This window comes from Mytilus trossulus, chromosome 9 (assembly GCF_036588685.1).
Source record: "Mytilus trossulus isolate FHL-02 chromosome 9, PNRI_Mtr1.1.1.hap1, whole genome shotgun sequence".
In the NCBI taxonomy this organism is placed as follows: Eukaryota; Metazoa; Mollusca; class Bivalvia; order Mytilida; family Mytilidae; genus Mytilus; species Mytilus trossulus.
In genome coordinates, this window is record NC_086381.1 from 27,471,281 (window position 1) to 27,488,428 (window position 17,148).

General features: G+C 32.9%; 1 protein-coding gene across 1 annotated transcript in view; it reads right to left on the minus strand.

Moving 5' to 3' along the window:
- Positions 1-1,851: 1,851 nt before the first annotated feature.
- Positions 1,852-17,148, minus strand: part of LOC134685404 (low-density lipoprotein receptor-related protein 4-like) — a 76,494-nt gene continuing 61,197 nt past the window's right edge. Inside the window, exons 34-40 of the mRNA XM_063545153.1 lie at positions 9,491-9,635; positions 9,178-9,291; positions 8,889-8,952; positions 8,375-8,436; positions 7,847-7,949; positions 6,329-6,485; positions 1,852-5,639 (exon numbers count right to left, since the gene is read on the minus strand). Coding sequence (XP_063401223.1) covers positions 5,436-5,639; positions 6,329-6,485; positions 7,847-7,949; positions 8,375-8,436; positions 8,889-8,952; positions 9,178-9,291; positions 9,491-9,635 — 849 coding nt within the window. The 3' untranslated portion in view covers positions 1,852-5,435. The remainder of the gene's footprint in view (positions 5,640-6,328; positions 6,486-7,846; positions 7,950-8,374; positions 8,437-8,888; positions 8,953-9,177; positions 9,292-9,490; positions 9,636-17,148) is intronic.

Here is a 17,148-nt window from a genome sequence, read left to right on the forward strand (position 1 = left end):
TATTGCTGATGATAAATATTACTAACTTTTACAAAAAGCAAGCTAACAGTGTTAATTCTAAACAACAATGTAAAATAATTATCAATAACATCAGTTCTAAAAAAGTATGACATGTAAAACAAGTTTTGATTGGCTGACATCAATTCCTTATTGTGGCCTTCGACACTATTCTTTTGTCAAGAAATTGTCTGCTTTATCAATTTTATTTTAATAAACCTGAATCTTGTGAAGTTTAGGGGACAGGTTTCAATTCATATGATTATTAGTTAGCACTAAAACAACAAATTAATTTAAATTGCATCATGACGTCCAGATAAAAAACAAGAGGCTCTGAAGAGCCTGAATCGCTCACCTTAATTCTTTTGGTTAAATCTCTCATCAATGATTATTTTGGCTTTTCAATTTATTTAAATGTTTTTTGGATCGTCCTATTTTCTTCAAAAGCCAAAAAAAACCAATCATTTTCTCCTATGTTCTATTTTAGCCATAGGAGCTATGTTTCTTGACATACAAGGAAATAAAATATAAAATTTATACTAGATACTCTGAAACTCATTTAGCCTAAGTTTGGCTGAAATTGATACAGCAGTTTCAAAGGAGAAGATTTTTTTAAAGTAAGTCAACATGATGAACAAATTGTGAAAAAAGTCTTTAAAGGGCAATAACTCCTTAAGGGGTCAATTGACAATTTTGGTCAAACTGACTTAATTGAAGATCTTACTTTGCTGAACATTATTGCTGTTTACAGTTTATTTCTATCTATAATTATATTCAAGATAATAAACAAAAACAGCAAAATTTCGTTAAAATTATCAATTCAGGGGCAGCAACCCAACAACAGGTTGTCTGATTCATCTGAAAATTTCAGGGCAGATAGATCTTGACCTGATAAACAATATTACCCAACGTCAGATTTGCTCTAAATGCTTTGGTTTTTGAGATATAAGCAAAAAACTGCATTTGACCCCTATGTTCTATTTTTAGCAATGGCGACCATGTTTGTTGATAGATCAAAACTTCAGATACAATTTACTAACTAGATACCATAAGGGACATTCAGTTAAAGTTTGGAAGTATTTGGCCCAGTAGTTTCAGAGATGAAGATTTTTGTAAAAGATTACTAAGATTTATGAAAAATGGTTAAAAATTGACTATAATGGGCTATAACTCCTAAAGGGGTCACCTGACCATTTCTGTCATGTTGACTTATTTGTAAATCTTACTTTGCTGAACATTATTGCTGTTTACAGTTTATCTCTATCTATAATAATATTCAAGATAATAACCAAAAACAGCAAAATTTCTTTAAAATTACCAATTCAGGGGCAGTAACCCAACAACAGGTTGTCTGATTCATCTGAAAATTTCAGGGCAGATAGATCTTGACCTGATAAACAATGATACCCATGTCAGATTTGCTCTAAATGCTTTGGTTTTTGAGTTATAAGCCAAAAACTGCATTTGACCCCTATGTTCTATTTTCAGCAATGGCGACCATGTTTGTTGATAGATCAAATTTTCAGATACAATTTACAAACTAGATACCCTAAGGAACACTCAGTTAAAGTTTGGAAGTATTTGGCCCAATAGTTTCAGAGGAGAAGATTTTTGTAAAAGATTACTAAGATTTACGAAAAAATGATTAAAAATTGACTATAAAGGGCAATAACTCCCAAAGGTGTAAACTGACCATTTCTGTCATGTTGACTTTTTTGTAAATCTTACTTTGCTGAACATTATCCCTGTTTACAGTTTATCTCTATCTATAATAATATTCAAGATAATAACCAAAAACAGCAAAATTTCTTTTAAATTACCAATTCAGGGGCAGTAACCCAACAATGGGTTGTCTGATTCATCTGAAAATTTCAGGGCAGATAGATCTTGACCTAATAAACAATATTACCCCATGTCAGATTTGCTCTAAATGCTTTGGTTTTTGAGTTATAAGCCAAAAACTGCATTTGACCCCTATGTTCTATTTTTAGCAATGGCGACCATGTTTGTTGATAGATCAAAACTTCGGATACAATTTATAAATTAGATACCCTAAGGAACATTCAATTAAAGTTTGGAAGTATTTGGCCCAGTTGTTTCAGAGGAGAAGATTTTTGTAAAAGATTACTAAGATTTACGAAAAAATGATTAAAAATTGACTATAAAGGGCAATAACTCCCAAAGGGGTAAACTGACCATTTCTGTTATGTTGACTTTTTTGTAAATCTTACTTTGCTGAACATTATCCCTGTTTACAGTTTATCTCTATCTATAATAATATTCAAGATAATAACCAAAAACAGCAAAATTTCCTTTAAATTACCAATTCAGGGGCAGTAACCCAACAATGGGTTGTCTGATTCATCTGAAAATTTCAGGGCAGATAGATCTTGACCTGATAAACAATGTTACCCCATGTCAGATTTGCTCTAAATGCTTTGGTTTTTGAGTTATAAGCCAAAAACTGCATTTGACCCCTATGTTCTATTTTTAGCAATGGCGACCATGTTTGTTGATAGATCAAAACTTCGGATACAATTTATAAATTAGATACCCTAAGGAACATTCAGTTAAAGTTTGAAAGTATTTGGCTCAGTAGTTTCAGAGGAGAAGATTCTTGAAATAGTTTACGACGACAGACGACGGACGACAGACGACGGACGCCAAGTGATGGCATAAGCTCACTTGTCCCTTCGGGACAGGTGAGCTAAAAAGTCAGAAAATAACAATATCTATGTACAAAACACAACCTGACTTCAATGTACTGAATCAACAATCATTTTGTGAAAAGCAAAAAATACAGGAGCACCATCTTGTTACACTATAAAGCAAAATAAAAAAAATGCATAAAATATACAATGCATAAAAAATGTGCACCAAAAAAAAATATTTTCCAAAAATTTGAAAAAGGTTTAAAGAAAGCATCATTCATAACTTCCACATCTAAACAGAATAAAATGGTTACAAGAACAGTTCAGACTGTCATATATAATAGTATAATAGTAGAATTACCAATATTGTGAAGATGATTGGAAAAAAGGGAACATATTCAAAATGTAGCTTTTCAACAAACAAACAGAATAATTTTCATTTTATACACATTAATAATCTGAAGTCAAATATATTTTGAAGGAAATCTAAAACTTTATGTTTTAACAATCTTTTTAACTTAAACTGATACCCAAAGTCAAGATTATTTTGAATCCAATCATATAAATATTTCCTACTGACACACCCTTGTGTAACATTTTGTATTTAGATAAGATTCACTTTCAAACTCATCTAACCCAACATCCATGTGACTACGTGTCTATATTACAAAGTGAGGTATCATATCGGAAACATTTCACATACAAAGATGGAAATTTCTCTTGTCTACACCAATATCTACATATATATATATATATATATACATGTACCTACAAAATTTTTCTGAAACTGATCATAAAATGTTTATCAATAATCTGCAGTAAATTTAAACACAAGAAAATGTTTTCTCACCCAAAAAGTTGAAAAAATAAAGTCAAGTTATGTTTAAACTAGGTCAATTATTTTTAGCAAACATCCTATTTCATTATTTCAAAATGAAAAATATAAATGAATGATTCACATAAAAATCTAACTGGCATTTTAGTAGTTCATCTGAGAAGTTGACAAAAATATAAGCACCAAAATAATTATCACATATAACGAAACCATGTAAATAAATAAATAATCATGACTTCTAAATGAAAAACTGATTTTTATTTACATCAGATCTATCAAGATTGGTACATAATATGTAACATAACAGTATCAAACACATACACAATAAAGTAAATGTTTCATTATTACAGTACTTCCTATTTTATATAGCAGCTGGGGTATTTTAATATTAGTTTAACACCAATAAGCCTAAACCAACATTCATAAAAGTAGTATTCTTCCATTAATGAATTGCATCTCAAATATATAAAACTCGACATCCATAACAAAAATCAATAGTGCTGAATGGCTATTAAATGGTTAGCTGCGGAACCGTAGCTCATAGGTCCTGATATTATTTTTTTACTATTTGGTTTGCAAATAGTCAAAATATGACAAAAGGACCTATGAGATACGGTTCTGCAGCTATTAAATGGTTGTCTAAACACATTCTGTTTAAAAAAATATAATTCTACTGATTTCTTAGAGATATTCATGTAATCCAAGTTTCATGTTTTATCAACAATTGGGACATATTTTTTTTATAATAGTGTCATATTATAGGAAAGTTCAGAAATAGCTGTAGTTAAAATTAAGAGGTTATAAATGTGGTATTGGGTGACAATTGTTTATGAATCCAATTAAAATTTAACGCAGGCAAATTCCACTTGAAACATTTGACCACATTTTCACTATTTTGACACCCTCACCCTCACCCTAATTGAAATCTACCACAACAGCAACCATAAATTGACAATTTTATGCTGATGATGTTGTATAGATCCCAACACTATAAATATTTCCGACTTTATCACATGATTTATACGTGTAAATAGGGACACACGAAAAGGTACTATCTAGGAACTAAAGTATTTTCTCTTTAAAATATAGAAATATGGCTGCCTCAAGAATATGATCATATTTTTACAGTTATACAAATCATATTTACATTTAAAAAAATATTTGTGACCATAAAAAATGACATCAAAATATAACATTTTATAAATAAAATGACTTATGGATTATTACACTGAAATAATGCTGGCAAGTGAAGGCCTTAATATTTACATTGATGAAAATGTTTTTATTTACAATGATACTTTCTTGCTATTAAAACTGAAAGATATAGTTTGGTTTTGGAAAATGGCTTTTGAGCAAAGTTAAATATAATATCACTATTCAAATAACAGATTAAAAAAAAAAAAAAAGTGTGAATAAATCAAAGTAAAATTACAACTGTACCGGACAGGTAAATAATTGTAAGAAAGTGTAATACATATTTACAAGCTGTCTGCTTTAATGTTTGTATATACTGAGTCAACTTAAAAAAAAGATAATTCATTGCATCAGTTTAATAAAAAACAAATAACAACAAAAATTGTCACCTAGCAAAAAAGAACATGCAAATCCTTTAAAAGGGACACAAAATACAACAAAGATTTCAATGAATACATAAATAAGATGAGATTGCCAACTAACATGATTTATAGTCAGTTGTAAAATTACTACGCATAATCAAATTTACTACATAAAACAAGAACAGATCATATCTTATACAAGGGAGATAATTTGAAAAAAAAATATGATTAAATAATATCAAATTTAATTTAAAAGTATTCTATAATTGTTTACTTGTGAAGTATTAACAAAATATTGTCACAAAATTTGTCTTTCAAATACTCTGCAAATCACAAATTGGCACATCTCATCCAACTTTCATAAAAAAAATAGGTACAAAAATATTCATAACAATGTCATGTTTTAACAGGCTTATAAGGAACTTTAGAGATAATATCTTTCTCCTTATTAGAAGTTCTGTCTTTGAATAATTTACTCTGTCTCTCCCGACTCGGCAGTGACGGAGACACAGCACCAGAGTCCATTTGTTGTACTAAGGCAGCACGCTCAGAACCCCTCATCTTCGCCTCTCTTGAAGGTTTTAATATTGAAACTTGTTGCTGTAATATAAAAGGCATTATTTAAAGAAGCTGATTAAAGACGAAATGGTATGCCCTTTTTCCCCACATTGAAATTGTTGTCAGCATAAACTGATATCTTAAGAAGGCATCTAATTAAAAACTCGTAAAGGGTTCTGTAGAAAAACTTATTTAACAATATACTTGGGCAAATAAATATTGATTAAAACCCAACTGTTAAAAGTCTAATAACTCTGGAAAATACAAACCCTATAAAATTTTCAAATTAAAAAAAACAGTCTATCACTAACCCAAGTCTCACTATCAAGTTTTATATGCCGTCCTTACATGGTTGTTGACTTATCAAATAATGAAATCTTTATATTTAAGCTGATGTTGAATACATTATGTTATATCTATGACATCATGGCATTCAACTGTACTGATGGAAAGACAACTGTTTTGTAAAACTTATGTATTACAAAAGTTGTTTCTATACCAAGTCAGGCTATCTGGACCATTTGTTTTACACAGGTCTATTTTCTTTGAGGGAAGTTAGAGTGGTCTGTTGTTCTGTCCAATAGTTTTTCGTAAATCCTGATATCCTTTGTTTTTACTGTTGCCATCTTTTATTTTATTACATGTATAAAAAATCTTTAAAAAAAATCTAGATGTTTATTTTTAACTGCTGTTAATTGGTAGGTTGCTGACTTAAGATCTGATATACTTACATCTTTTTTACTATATCTAAATATTTTCCATTCCTGAGAATCAGTGGATGAAGACCTGTCTAGGTTGATGGTTTCTGTACTAGTTTTCTGGTAATTAGGATTAGAAAATGTCAGACGTACAAACTCATCTGATTCTGTTAGGAATGCTTGTCTTCTTCTGCAACAAATACATGTATCATAAGCAAATATGTTGTAAATTAATTATGTTTGTAGTTAGCAACTGTATTTTTGCTTTGATTTGTTTAAAGGGGCACTAGCTGTCAAATTCATGGTCACCGATTTGACTCAAATTTTCATATTTTATTTATAACAATGTAAAAAATGTATCCAAACTTTCAAAAGTGTGGAATAAACAGTTTACAGAGCATAGGGTCAATAATGTGTAGTTTCGTTTCGTGTGTATTTTAGTCTAGACTCCATCTGTTTCATGTATTTTAGTCTAGACTCCATCTAATTAAATATCGAGTTGACCTCAGCGATGTAAACATAAATATACTAATGATTAGATATAAATAAATTAAGCCAACACGTGCATTTGAATTTTTATAGGTCTGTTTAATTTTATCTTATAGATTAAAAATATATGTTTCTCGTCGTTTTTACATGTTGAAGAAAGATTTTTAGTGGATCGAATCAGTCATCAAATGATTTACCTTTGTTTCACTTTCAATGTAGACATTCATTTCCTTTAAATAAACAGTACACGTACAAAGCATGTGTTGTCCATCTCTAGTTAAGGGGTTAAATTGAAGTTCACATGAATACGGATTTAATGAGGTCAACTCATTCACATGCAAGCGAATCAGTCATTATCAATATTATTAAGCTTTATTTGACAAAATTGAACCATTTAGGCTGCTAGCGAATATTTATTTCATTATTTCACTTTTATTATTGATTGAACAAAAACAAATCATACTTTAAATTTTTATGCATCTCGTAGCTAGTGCCCCTTTAACAATTTATTATACACAATCATTGTTATTTGGTGTACAGTACACTGGTTTACTGTGTACCTAGGAATAATATTACTACTAGGGGTCGGTGTTTATGACCTTGACGACCAATGAGGGTCTGACATGGTCGGTAACTATTATCTTGTATTAAGTCATCGGACATTTAATAAGATTTTGTTCGCTTCAGAATGTGATGAAATTTGGCGAAAAAATTTAAAGTGAATAGTGCGATTGTTTTGTGTTTATTTTTGAGAAATCACATATTTCTGTTGCCATGGAGAAAATGCTCATTGTCTGAACCTTAAAAGTCATCAATGAATTAATCAATAGCAAATGAAAACATTGCAATATCATAGTCACGATGCTGAATAAGACTGTGGTTTTCCTGCATCTTAGAATCAAACTATGAAATTCCTGGTCAAGGAGAGAAATTTGATGAAGTAAACACTGACAATAATTTCATCATAAAATAGTTCTTCAAACCCAAAACAGTAATGACTTTTGCCTATTTTCATACTATGAACACATTTTTCTTAATATCAAAGGCATACTTTGAACATACCTCTTTTTAACTCTCCAGACAACAAACACTAGTAAGGCTACAATAACTACAATTCCCACTGACAAAGCTATCATGGCAGTTTCTTTTCCACCTAAAGCAGTAACTGTAATAAATGAAATAGATATGTAGTTACTAACATGTATGTATTTATGTCTTTTAACTAATAAACTGTTGCTTGCTTAATGCACTATGGTGAATATTTTAGGACAAATTTATAAAGAGATGTTTAATCAGCATTATTCATTACATTTTAAGTGATTTCATTGTCATTCAGCTTCTGTATTTGTCCACTAGTGATATCACTACTGGATCACACAAAAAGGTATATTTATAATTAGTTCCATTTGATTCCACCTGTTTATCCATAATTTTATTTTAACCAGAATAAATGTATTCTATCAAATGCTAGGAAAATTTGAAAAAAATTATGTTATTGTTAGATATCACTGTATCACCAAATCAAAATAATTACATTTTAATCAGAATTTTGAAAAAATTCTCTTCCTTCATAAAACCTTTGATATTTACCTGCTTGTGTAACACTCTTTGGTTTCTCACAAATTCCATCTTTCTCATCTTCGTCTGTACACCTATGATAAGGACTTCATGTTTAGAATCAAATATTCTTACATTATCATTTACAATATCCATAATTTAGAATTAATTACCTAAGACCAAATGTTTGAATGTAACTATGGTTAAAATGTAGGTCAAAAAATTGCACTCTATAATGTATTTTTTGCAATGAAATTCCATTAACATAAACCCTTCTTTTTGGAAAATTCAGATTAAATGCAAGAAACCAAAGTCATTTCATTGAAAAATGTCAGTCTTAGTGACCAAACTATTGCTGAGCAGCCCTGATTTTTACAAAAAAGGACTGTAGTTGTATAATATTCATTCATTCATAAAGAAATGAACCTCATTGCCAAACTTTCTCAAATCTATATAACTTTATACTATGCTATGTAACCAAAGAAGGGCATAAAACTTTATACTGTGCTAAATAACACAGGAAGGGCATACAAATAATATAACTTACTCATCTGCATCAGCAGCATTATATCCTGGGATCTGGTTCTCCATCCCAGAGTCTGTTACTGGATCTACAATATAAATATAGTCATTAGATATGTGTTAAGCAGCAATCAAGTAATCAGACAATCAGGATAAACACAAAGTCTATTGATAAACAGAAATTTGATTTGTTATTTTCAATTCAATTCATTGATCAACAATAAAATCAATCAAACTTCCTACAAACATAAAAATATACAAACAAATTAAGTGAGACATGAATATTTTCATAAAGTTTCTATCTTAAAACTTACATGTATGACAAGGTTCTTGTGTAGTTTTATCAGGACAGGCACATGATCTTCCTCTGGGTCTAGCAAGACATAGATGACTGCAACCACCATTTCCTATACTGCACCAGTTTGTTCCTGTAAAAGTTGATCAAATAAAGTGTTACATAAAATTGGTACAAAACAGATGCATATTCTAATTTGATTCAAGAAATTGATGACACTTACCAAAAATTAAGTTAATAGGGAAAAGACAATATGCCATGAATATATCACATGTACTATGAAAATACCATGCATAAAAAATCTCCTTTAAATGAATGAAAATATAACTGACCACTCTGTCTATCTTTAGCCACCACTACAATGTCCATTAATCCCTCTAGATGTCGCTGTATGACTGCACGATCTTTTCCTGTAGTTTTATCTGCTCTTTCTATCTTCTCTGACTGCCAGTCAGTCCAGTAAATATGTGGTCCATACTGTTATATAACAAATATTAATTTTAAAAATATAATAATTACATTGCATGTATGTTTCATCATGATACATTATTTTGATTGGATAACAGAAATCTTGTGTCCTTGTGAAATTAACATTCAGTGCACAATGAAATGTAAAATTTGTGATGACACAAGGTCCCACAATAAAGTGCACAGGTCAATAAATGAAAAACTTAATACAAATTGTGCTTTCATGATCCTAGCTAAAAAATGTAATTACAAGTATTGAATGCTTATGTTTGTAATTTCAAAGGGTTGTAATAGCGTTGACTATGTGCACATCTTTAGAATGAAGCGCTTCCACATATGGTCAAATTGATCTTTGACATCATTAATCAACATGGCAGGATTTTGTGCAACTGAACTTGACGTTTCTATCTTACCTAATATCTACTCACCACTGTCAGACCAAATGGGTGAGGGACATGATTAATTAATGTAACACGATTCTGTCCCATCGGATCTGAAGTTTCTATCTTATCTAATATCTACTCACCACTGTCAGACCAAATGGATGAGGAACATGATTAATTAATGGAACACGATTCTGTCCCATCGGATCTGAAGTTTCTATCTTATCTAATATCTACTCACCACTGTCAGACCAAATGGATGAGGAACATGATTAATTAATGTAACAAGATTCTGTCCCATCAGATCTGATGTTTCTATCTTATCTAAGATCTACTCACCACTGTCAGACCAAATGGATGAGGAACATGATTAATTAATGGAACACGATTCTGTCCCATCGGATCTGAAGTTTCTATCTTATCTAATATCTACTCACCACTGTCAGACCAAATGGATGAGGAACATGATTAATTAATGGAACACGATTCTGTCCCATCGGATCTGAAGTTTCTATCTTATCTAATATCTACTCACCACTGTCAGACCAAATGGATGAGGAACATGATTAATTAATGTAACACGATTCTGTCCCATCAGATCTGGAGTTTCTATCTTATCTAATATCTACTCACCACTGTCAGACCAAATTGATGAGGGACATGATTAATTAATGTAACAAGATTCTGTCCCATCAGATCTGAAGTTTCTATCTTATCTAATATCTACTCACCACTGTCAGACCAAATGGATGAGGAACATGATTAATTAATCTAACCCGATTCTGTCCCATCAGATCTGATGTTTCTATTGTATCTAATATCTACTCACCACTGTCAGACCAAATGGGTGAGGGACATGATTAATTAATGTAACACGATTCTGTCCCATCAGATGTGATGTTTCTATCTTATCTAATATCTACTCACCACTGTCAGACCAAATGGATGATGAACATGATTAATTAATGTAACACAATTCTGTCCCATCAGATCTGATGTTTCTATCTTATCTAATATCTACTTACCACTGTCAGACCAAATGGATGAGGAACATGATTAATTAATCTAACCCGATTCTGTCCCATCAGATCTGATGTTTCTATTGTATCTAATATCTACTCACCACTGTCAGACCAAATGGGTGAGGGACATGATTAATTAATGTAACACAATTCTGTCCCATCAGATGTGATGTTTCTATCTTATCTAATATCTACTCACCACTGTCAGACCAAATGGATGAGGGACATGATTTATTAATGTAACACGATTCTGTCCCATCAGATCTGATGTTTCTATCTTATCTAATATCTACTCACCACTGTCAGACCAAATGGATGAGGGACATGATTAATTAATGTAACCCGATTCTGTCCCATCAGATCTGAAGTTTCTATTGTATCTAATATCTACTCACCACTGTCAGACCAAATGGATGAGGGACATGATTACTTAATGTAACCCGATTCTGTCCCATCAGATCTGATGTTTCTATCTTATCTAATATCTACTCACCACTGTCAGACCAAATGGATGAGGGACATGATTAATTAATGTAACCCGATACTGTCCCATCAGATCTGAAGTTTCTATCTTATCTAATATCTACTAACCACTGTCAGACCAAATGGATGAGGGACATGATTAATTAATGTAACACGATTCTGTCCCATCAGATCTGAAGTTTCTATCTTATCTAATATCTACTCACCACTGTCAGACCAAATGGATGAGGGACATGATTTATTAATGTAACACGATTCTGTCCCATCAGATCTGATGTTTCTATCTTATCTAATATCTACTCACCACTGTCAGACCAAATGGATGAGGGACATGATTAATTAATGTAACCCGATTCTGTCCCATCAGATCTGAAGTTTCTATCTTATCTAATATCTACTCACCACTGTCAGACCAAATGGATGAGGGACATGATTTATTAATCTAACCCGATACTGTCCCATCAGATCTGATGTTTCTATCTTATCTAATATCTACTCACCACTGTCAGACCAAATGGATGAAGGACATGATTAATTAATGTAACACAATTCTGTCCCATCAGATCTGATGTTTCTATCTTATCTAATATCTACTCACCACTGTCAGACCAAATGGATGAGGGACATGACTAATAAATGTAACACGATTCTGTCCCATCAGATCTGAAGTTTCTATCTTATCTAATATCTACTCACCACTGTCAGACCAAATGGGTGAGGGACATGATTAATTAATGTAACCCGATTCTGTCCCATCAGATCTGAAGTTTCTATCTTATCTAATATCTACTCACCACTGTACAGACCATATGGATGAGGGACATGATTAATTAATGTAACCCGATTCTGTCCCATCAGATCTGATGTTTCTATCTTATCTAATATCTACTCACCACTGTCAGACCAAATGAATGAGGAACATGATTAATTAATGTAACCCGATTCTGTCCCATCAGATCTGAAGTTTCTATCTTATCTAATATCTACTCACCACTGTCAGACCAAATGGATGAGGGACATGATTTATTAATCTAACCCGATACTGTCCCATCAGATCTGAAGTTTCTATCTTATCTAATATCTACTCACCACTGTACAGACCAAATGGATGAGGGACATGATTAATTAATGTAACACGATTCTGTCCCATCAGATCTGATGTTTCTATCTTATCTAATATCTACTTACCACTGTCAGACCAAATGGATGAGGAACATGATTAATTAATCTAACACGATTCTGTCCCATCAGATGTGATGTTTCTATCTTATCTAATATCTACTCACCACTGTCAGACCAAATGGATGAGGAACATGATTAATTAATGTAACCCGATTCTGTCCCATCAGATCTGAAGTTTCTATCTTATCTTATATCTACTCACCACTGTCAGACCAAATGGATGAGGAACATGATTAATTAATCTAACACGATTCTGTCCCATCAGATGTGATGTTTCTATTGTATCTAATATCTACTCACCACTGTCAGACCAAATGGATGAGGAACATGATTAATTAATGTAACCCGATTCTGTCCCATCAGATCTGAAGTTTCTATCTTATCTCATATCTACTCACCACTGTCAGACCAAATGGATGAGGAACATGATTAATTAATGTAACCCGATTCTGTCCCATCAGATCTGAAGTTTCTATCTTATCTAATATCTACTCACCACTGTCAGACCAAATGGATGAGGGACATGATTTATTAATCTAACCCGATACTGTCCCATCAGATCTGATGTTTCTATCTTATCTAATATCTACTCACCACTGTCAGACCAAATGGATGAGGGACATGATTTATTAATCTAACCCGATACTGTCCCATCAGATCTGATGTTTCTATCTTATCTAATATCTACTCACCACTGTCAGACCAAATGGATGAGGGACATGATTAATTAATGTAACCCGATTCTGTCCCATCAGATCTGAAGTTTCTATCTTATCTAATATCTACTCACCACTGTCAGACCAAATGGATGAGGGACATGATTTATTAATCTTACCCGATACTGTCCCATCAGATCTGAAGTTTCTATCTTGTCTTATATCTACTAACCACTGTCAGACCAAATGGATGAGGAACATGATTAATTAATGTAACACGATTCTGTCCCATCAGATCTGATGTTTCTATCTTATCTAATATCTACTCACCACTGTCAGACCAAATGGATGAAGGACATGATTAATTAATGTAACACGATTCTGTCCCATCAGATCTGATGTTTCTATCTTATCTAATATCTACTCACCACTGTCAGACCAAATGGATGAGGGACATGATTAATTAATGTAACACGATTCTGTCCCATCAGATCTGAAGTTTCTATCTTATCTAATATCTACTTACCACTGTCAGACCAAATGGATGAGGAACATGATTAATTAATGTAACACCATTCTGTCCCATCAGATCTGATGTTTCTATCTTATCTAATATCTACTCACCACTGTCAGACCAAATGGGTGAGGGACATGATTAATTAATGTAACCCGATTCTGTCCCATCAGATCTGAAGTTTCTATCTTATCTAATATCTACTCACCACTGTACAGACCATATGGATGAGGGACATGATTAATTAATGTAACCCGATACTGTCCCATCAGATCGGAAGTTTCTATCTTATCTAATATCTACTCACCACTGTCAGACCAAATGGATGAGGGACATGATTAATTAATGTAACACGATTCTGTCCCATCAGATCGGAAGTTTCTATCTTATCTAATATCTACTCACCACTGTCAGACCAAATGGATGAGGGACATGATTAATTAATGTAACCCGATTCTGTCCCATCAGATCTGATGTTTCTATCTTATCTAATATCTACTTACCACTGTCAGACCAAATGAATGAGGAACATGATTAATTAATGTAACCCGATTCTGTCCCATCAGATCTGAAGTTTCCATCTTATCTAATATCTACTCACCACTGTCAGACCAAATGGATGAGGGACATGATTTATTAATCTAACCCGATACTGTCCCATCAGATCTGAAATTTTTATCTTATCTAATATCTACTCACCACTGTCAGACCAAATGGATGAGGAACATGATTAATTAATGTAACACAATTCTGTCCCATCAGATCTGATGTTTCTATCTTATCTAATATCTACTTACCACTGTACAGACCAAATGGATGAGGGACATGATTAATTAATGTAACACGATTCTGTCCCATCAGATCTGATGTTTCTATCTTATCTAATATCTACTTACCACTGTCAGACCAAATGGATGAGGAACATGATTAATTAATGTAACCCGATACTGTCCCATCAGATCTGAAGTTTCTATCTTATCTAATATCTACTCACCACTGTCAGACCAAATGGATGAGGAACATGATTAATTAATGTAACCCGATTCTGTCCCATCAGATCTGAAGTTTCTATCTTATCTTATACCTACTCACCACTGTCAGACCAAATGGATGAGGGACATGATTTATTAATTTAACCCGATACTGTCCCATCAGGTCTGAAGTTTCTATCTTATCTAATATCTACTCACCACTGTCAGACCAAATGGATGAGGAACATGATTAATTAATGTAACACGATTCTGTCCCATCAGATCTGAAGTTTCTATCTTATCTAATATCTACTCACCACTGTCAGACCAAATGGGTGAGGGACATGACTAATAAATGTAACACGATTCTGTCCCATCAGATCTGATGTTTCTATCTTATCTAATATCTACTCACCACTGTCAGACCAAATGGATGAAGGACATGATTAATTAATGTAACACGATTCTGTCCCATCAGATCTGATGTTTCTATCTTATCTAATATCTACTCACCACTGTCAGACCAAATGGATGAGGGACATGACTAATAAATGTAACACGATTCTGTCCCATCAGATCTGAAGTTTCTATCTTATCTAATATCTACTCACCACTGTCAGACCAAATGGGTGAGGGACATGATTAATTAATGTAACCCGATTCTGTCCCATCAGATCTGAAGTTTCTATCTTATCTAATATCTACTCACCACTGTACAGACCATATGGATGAGGGACATGATTAATTAATGTAACCCGATTCTGTCCCATCAGATCTGATGTTTCTATCTTATCTAATATCTACTTACCACTGTCAGACCAAATGGATGAGGAACATGATTAATTAATGTAACCCGATTCTGTCCCATCAGATCTGAAGTTTCCATCTTATCTATTATCTACTCACCACTGTCAGACCAAATGGATGAGGGACATGATTTATTAATCTAACCCGATACTGTCCCATCAGATCTGAATTTTTTATCTTATCTAATATCTACTCACCACTGTCAGACCAAATGGGTGAGGGACATGATTAATTAATGTAACAAGATTCTGTCCCATCAGATCTGAAGTTTCTATCTTATCTAATATCTACTCACCACTGTACAGACCATATGGATGAGGGACATGATTAATTAATGTAACCCGATACTGTCCCATCAGATCGGAAGTTTCTATCTTATCTAATATCTACTCACCACTGTCAGACCAAATGGATGAGGGACATGATTAATTAATGTAACACGATTCTGTCCCATCAGATCGGAAGTTTCTATCTTATCTAATATCTACTCACCACTGTCAGACCAAATGGATGAGGGACATGATTAATTAATGTAACCCGATTCTGTCCCATCAGATCTGATGTTTCTATCTTATCTAATATCTACTTACCACTGTCAGACCAAAGGAATGAGGAACATGATTAATTAATGTAACCCGATTCTGTCCCATCAGATCTGAAGTTTCCATCTTATCTAATATCTACTCACCACTGTCAGACCAAATGGATGAGGGACATGATTTATTAATCTAACCCGATACTGTCCCATCAGATCTGAAATTTTTATCTTATCTAATATCTACTCACCACTGTTAGACCAAATGGATGAGGAACATGATTAATTAATGTAACACAATTCTGTCCCATCAGATCTGATGTTTCTATCTTATCTAATATCTACTTACCACTGTACAGACCAAATGGATGAGGGACATGATTAATTAATGTAACACGATTCTGTCCCATCAGATCTGATGTTTCTATCTTATCTAATATCTACTTACCACTGTCAGACCAAATGGATGAGGAACATGATTAATTAATGTAACCCGATTCTGTCCCATCAGATCTGAAGTTTCTATCTTATCTCATATCTACTCACCACTGTCAGACCAAATGGATGAGGAACATGATTAATTAATGTAACCCGATTCTGTCCCATCAGATCTGAAGTTTCTATCTTATCTAATACCTACTCACCACTGTCAGACCAAATGGATGAGGGACATGATTTATTAATCTAACCCGATACTGTCCCATCAGATCTGATGTTTCTATCTTATCTAATATCTACTCACCACTGTCAGACCAAATGGATGAAGGACATGATTAATTAATGTAACACGATTCTGTCCCATCAGATCTGATGTTTCTATCTTATCTAATATCTACTCACCACTGTCAGACCAAATGGATGAGGGACATGACTAATAAATGTAACACGATTCTGTCCCATCAGATCTGAAGTTTCTATCTTATCTAATATCTACTCACCACTGTCAGACCAAATGGGTGAGGGACATGA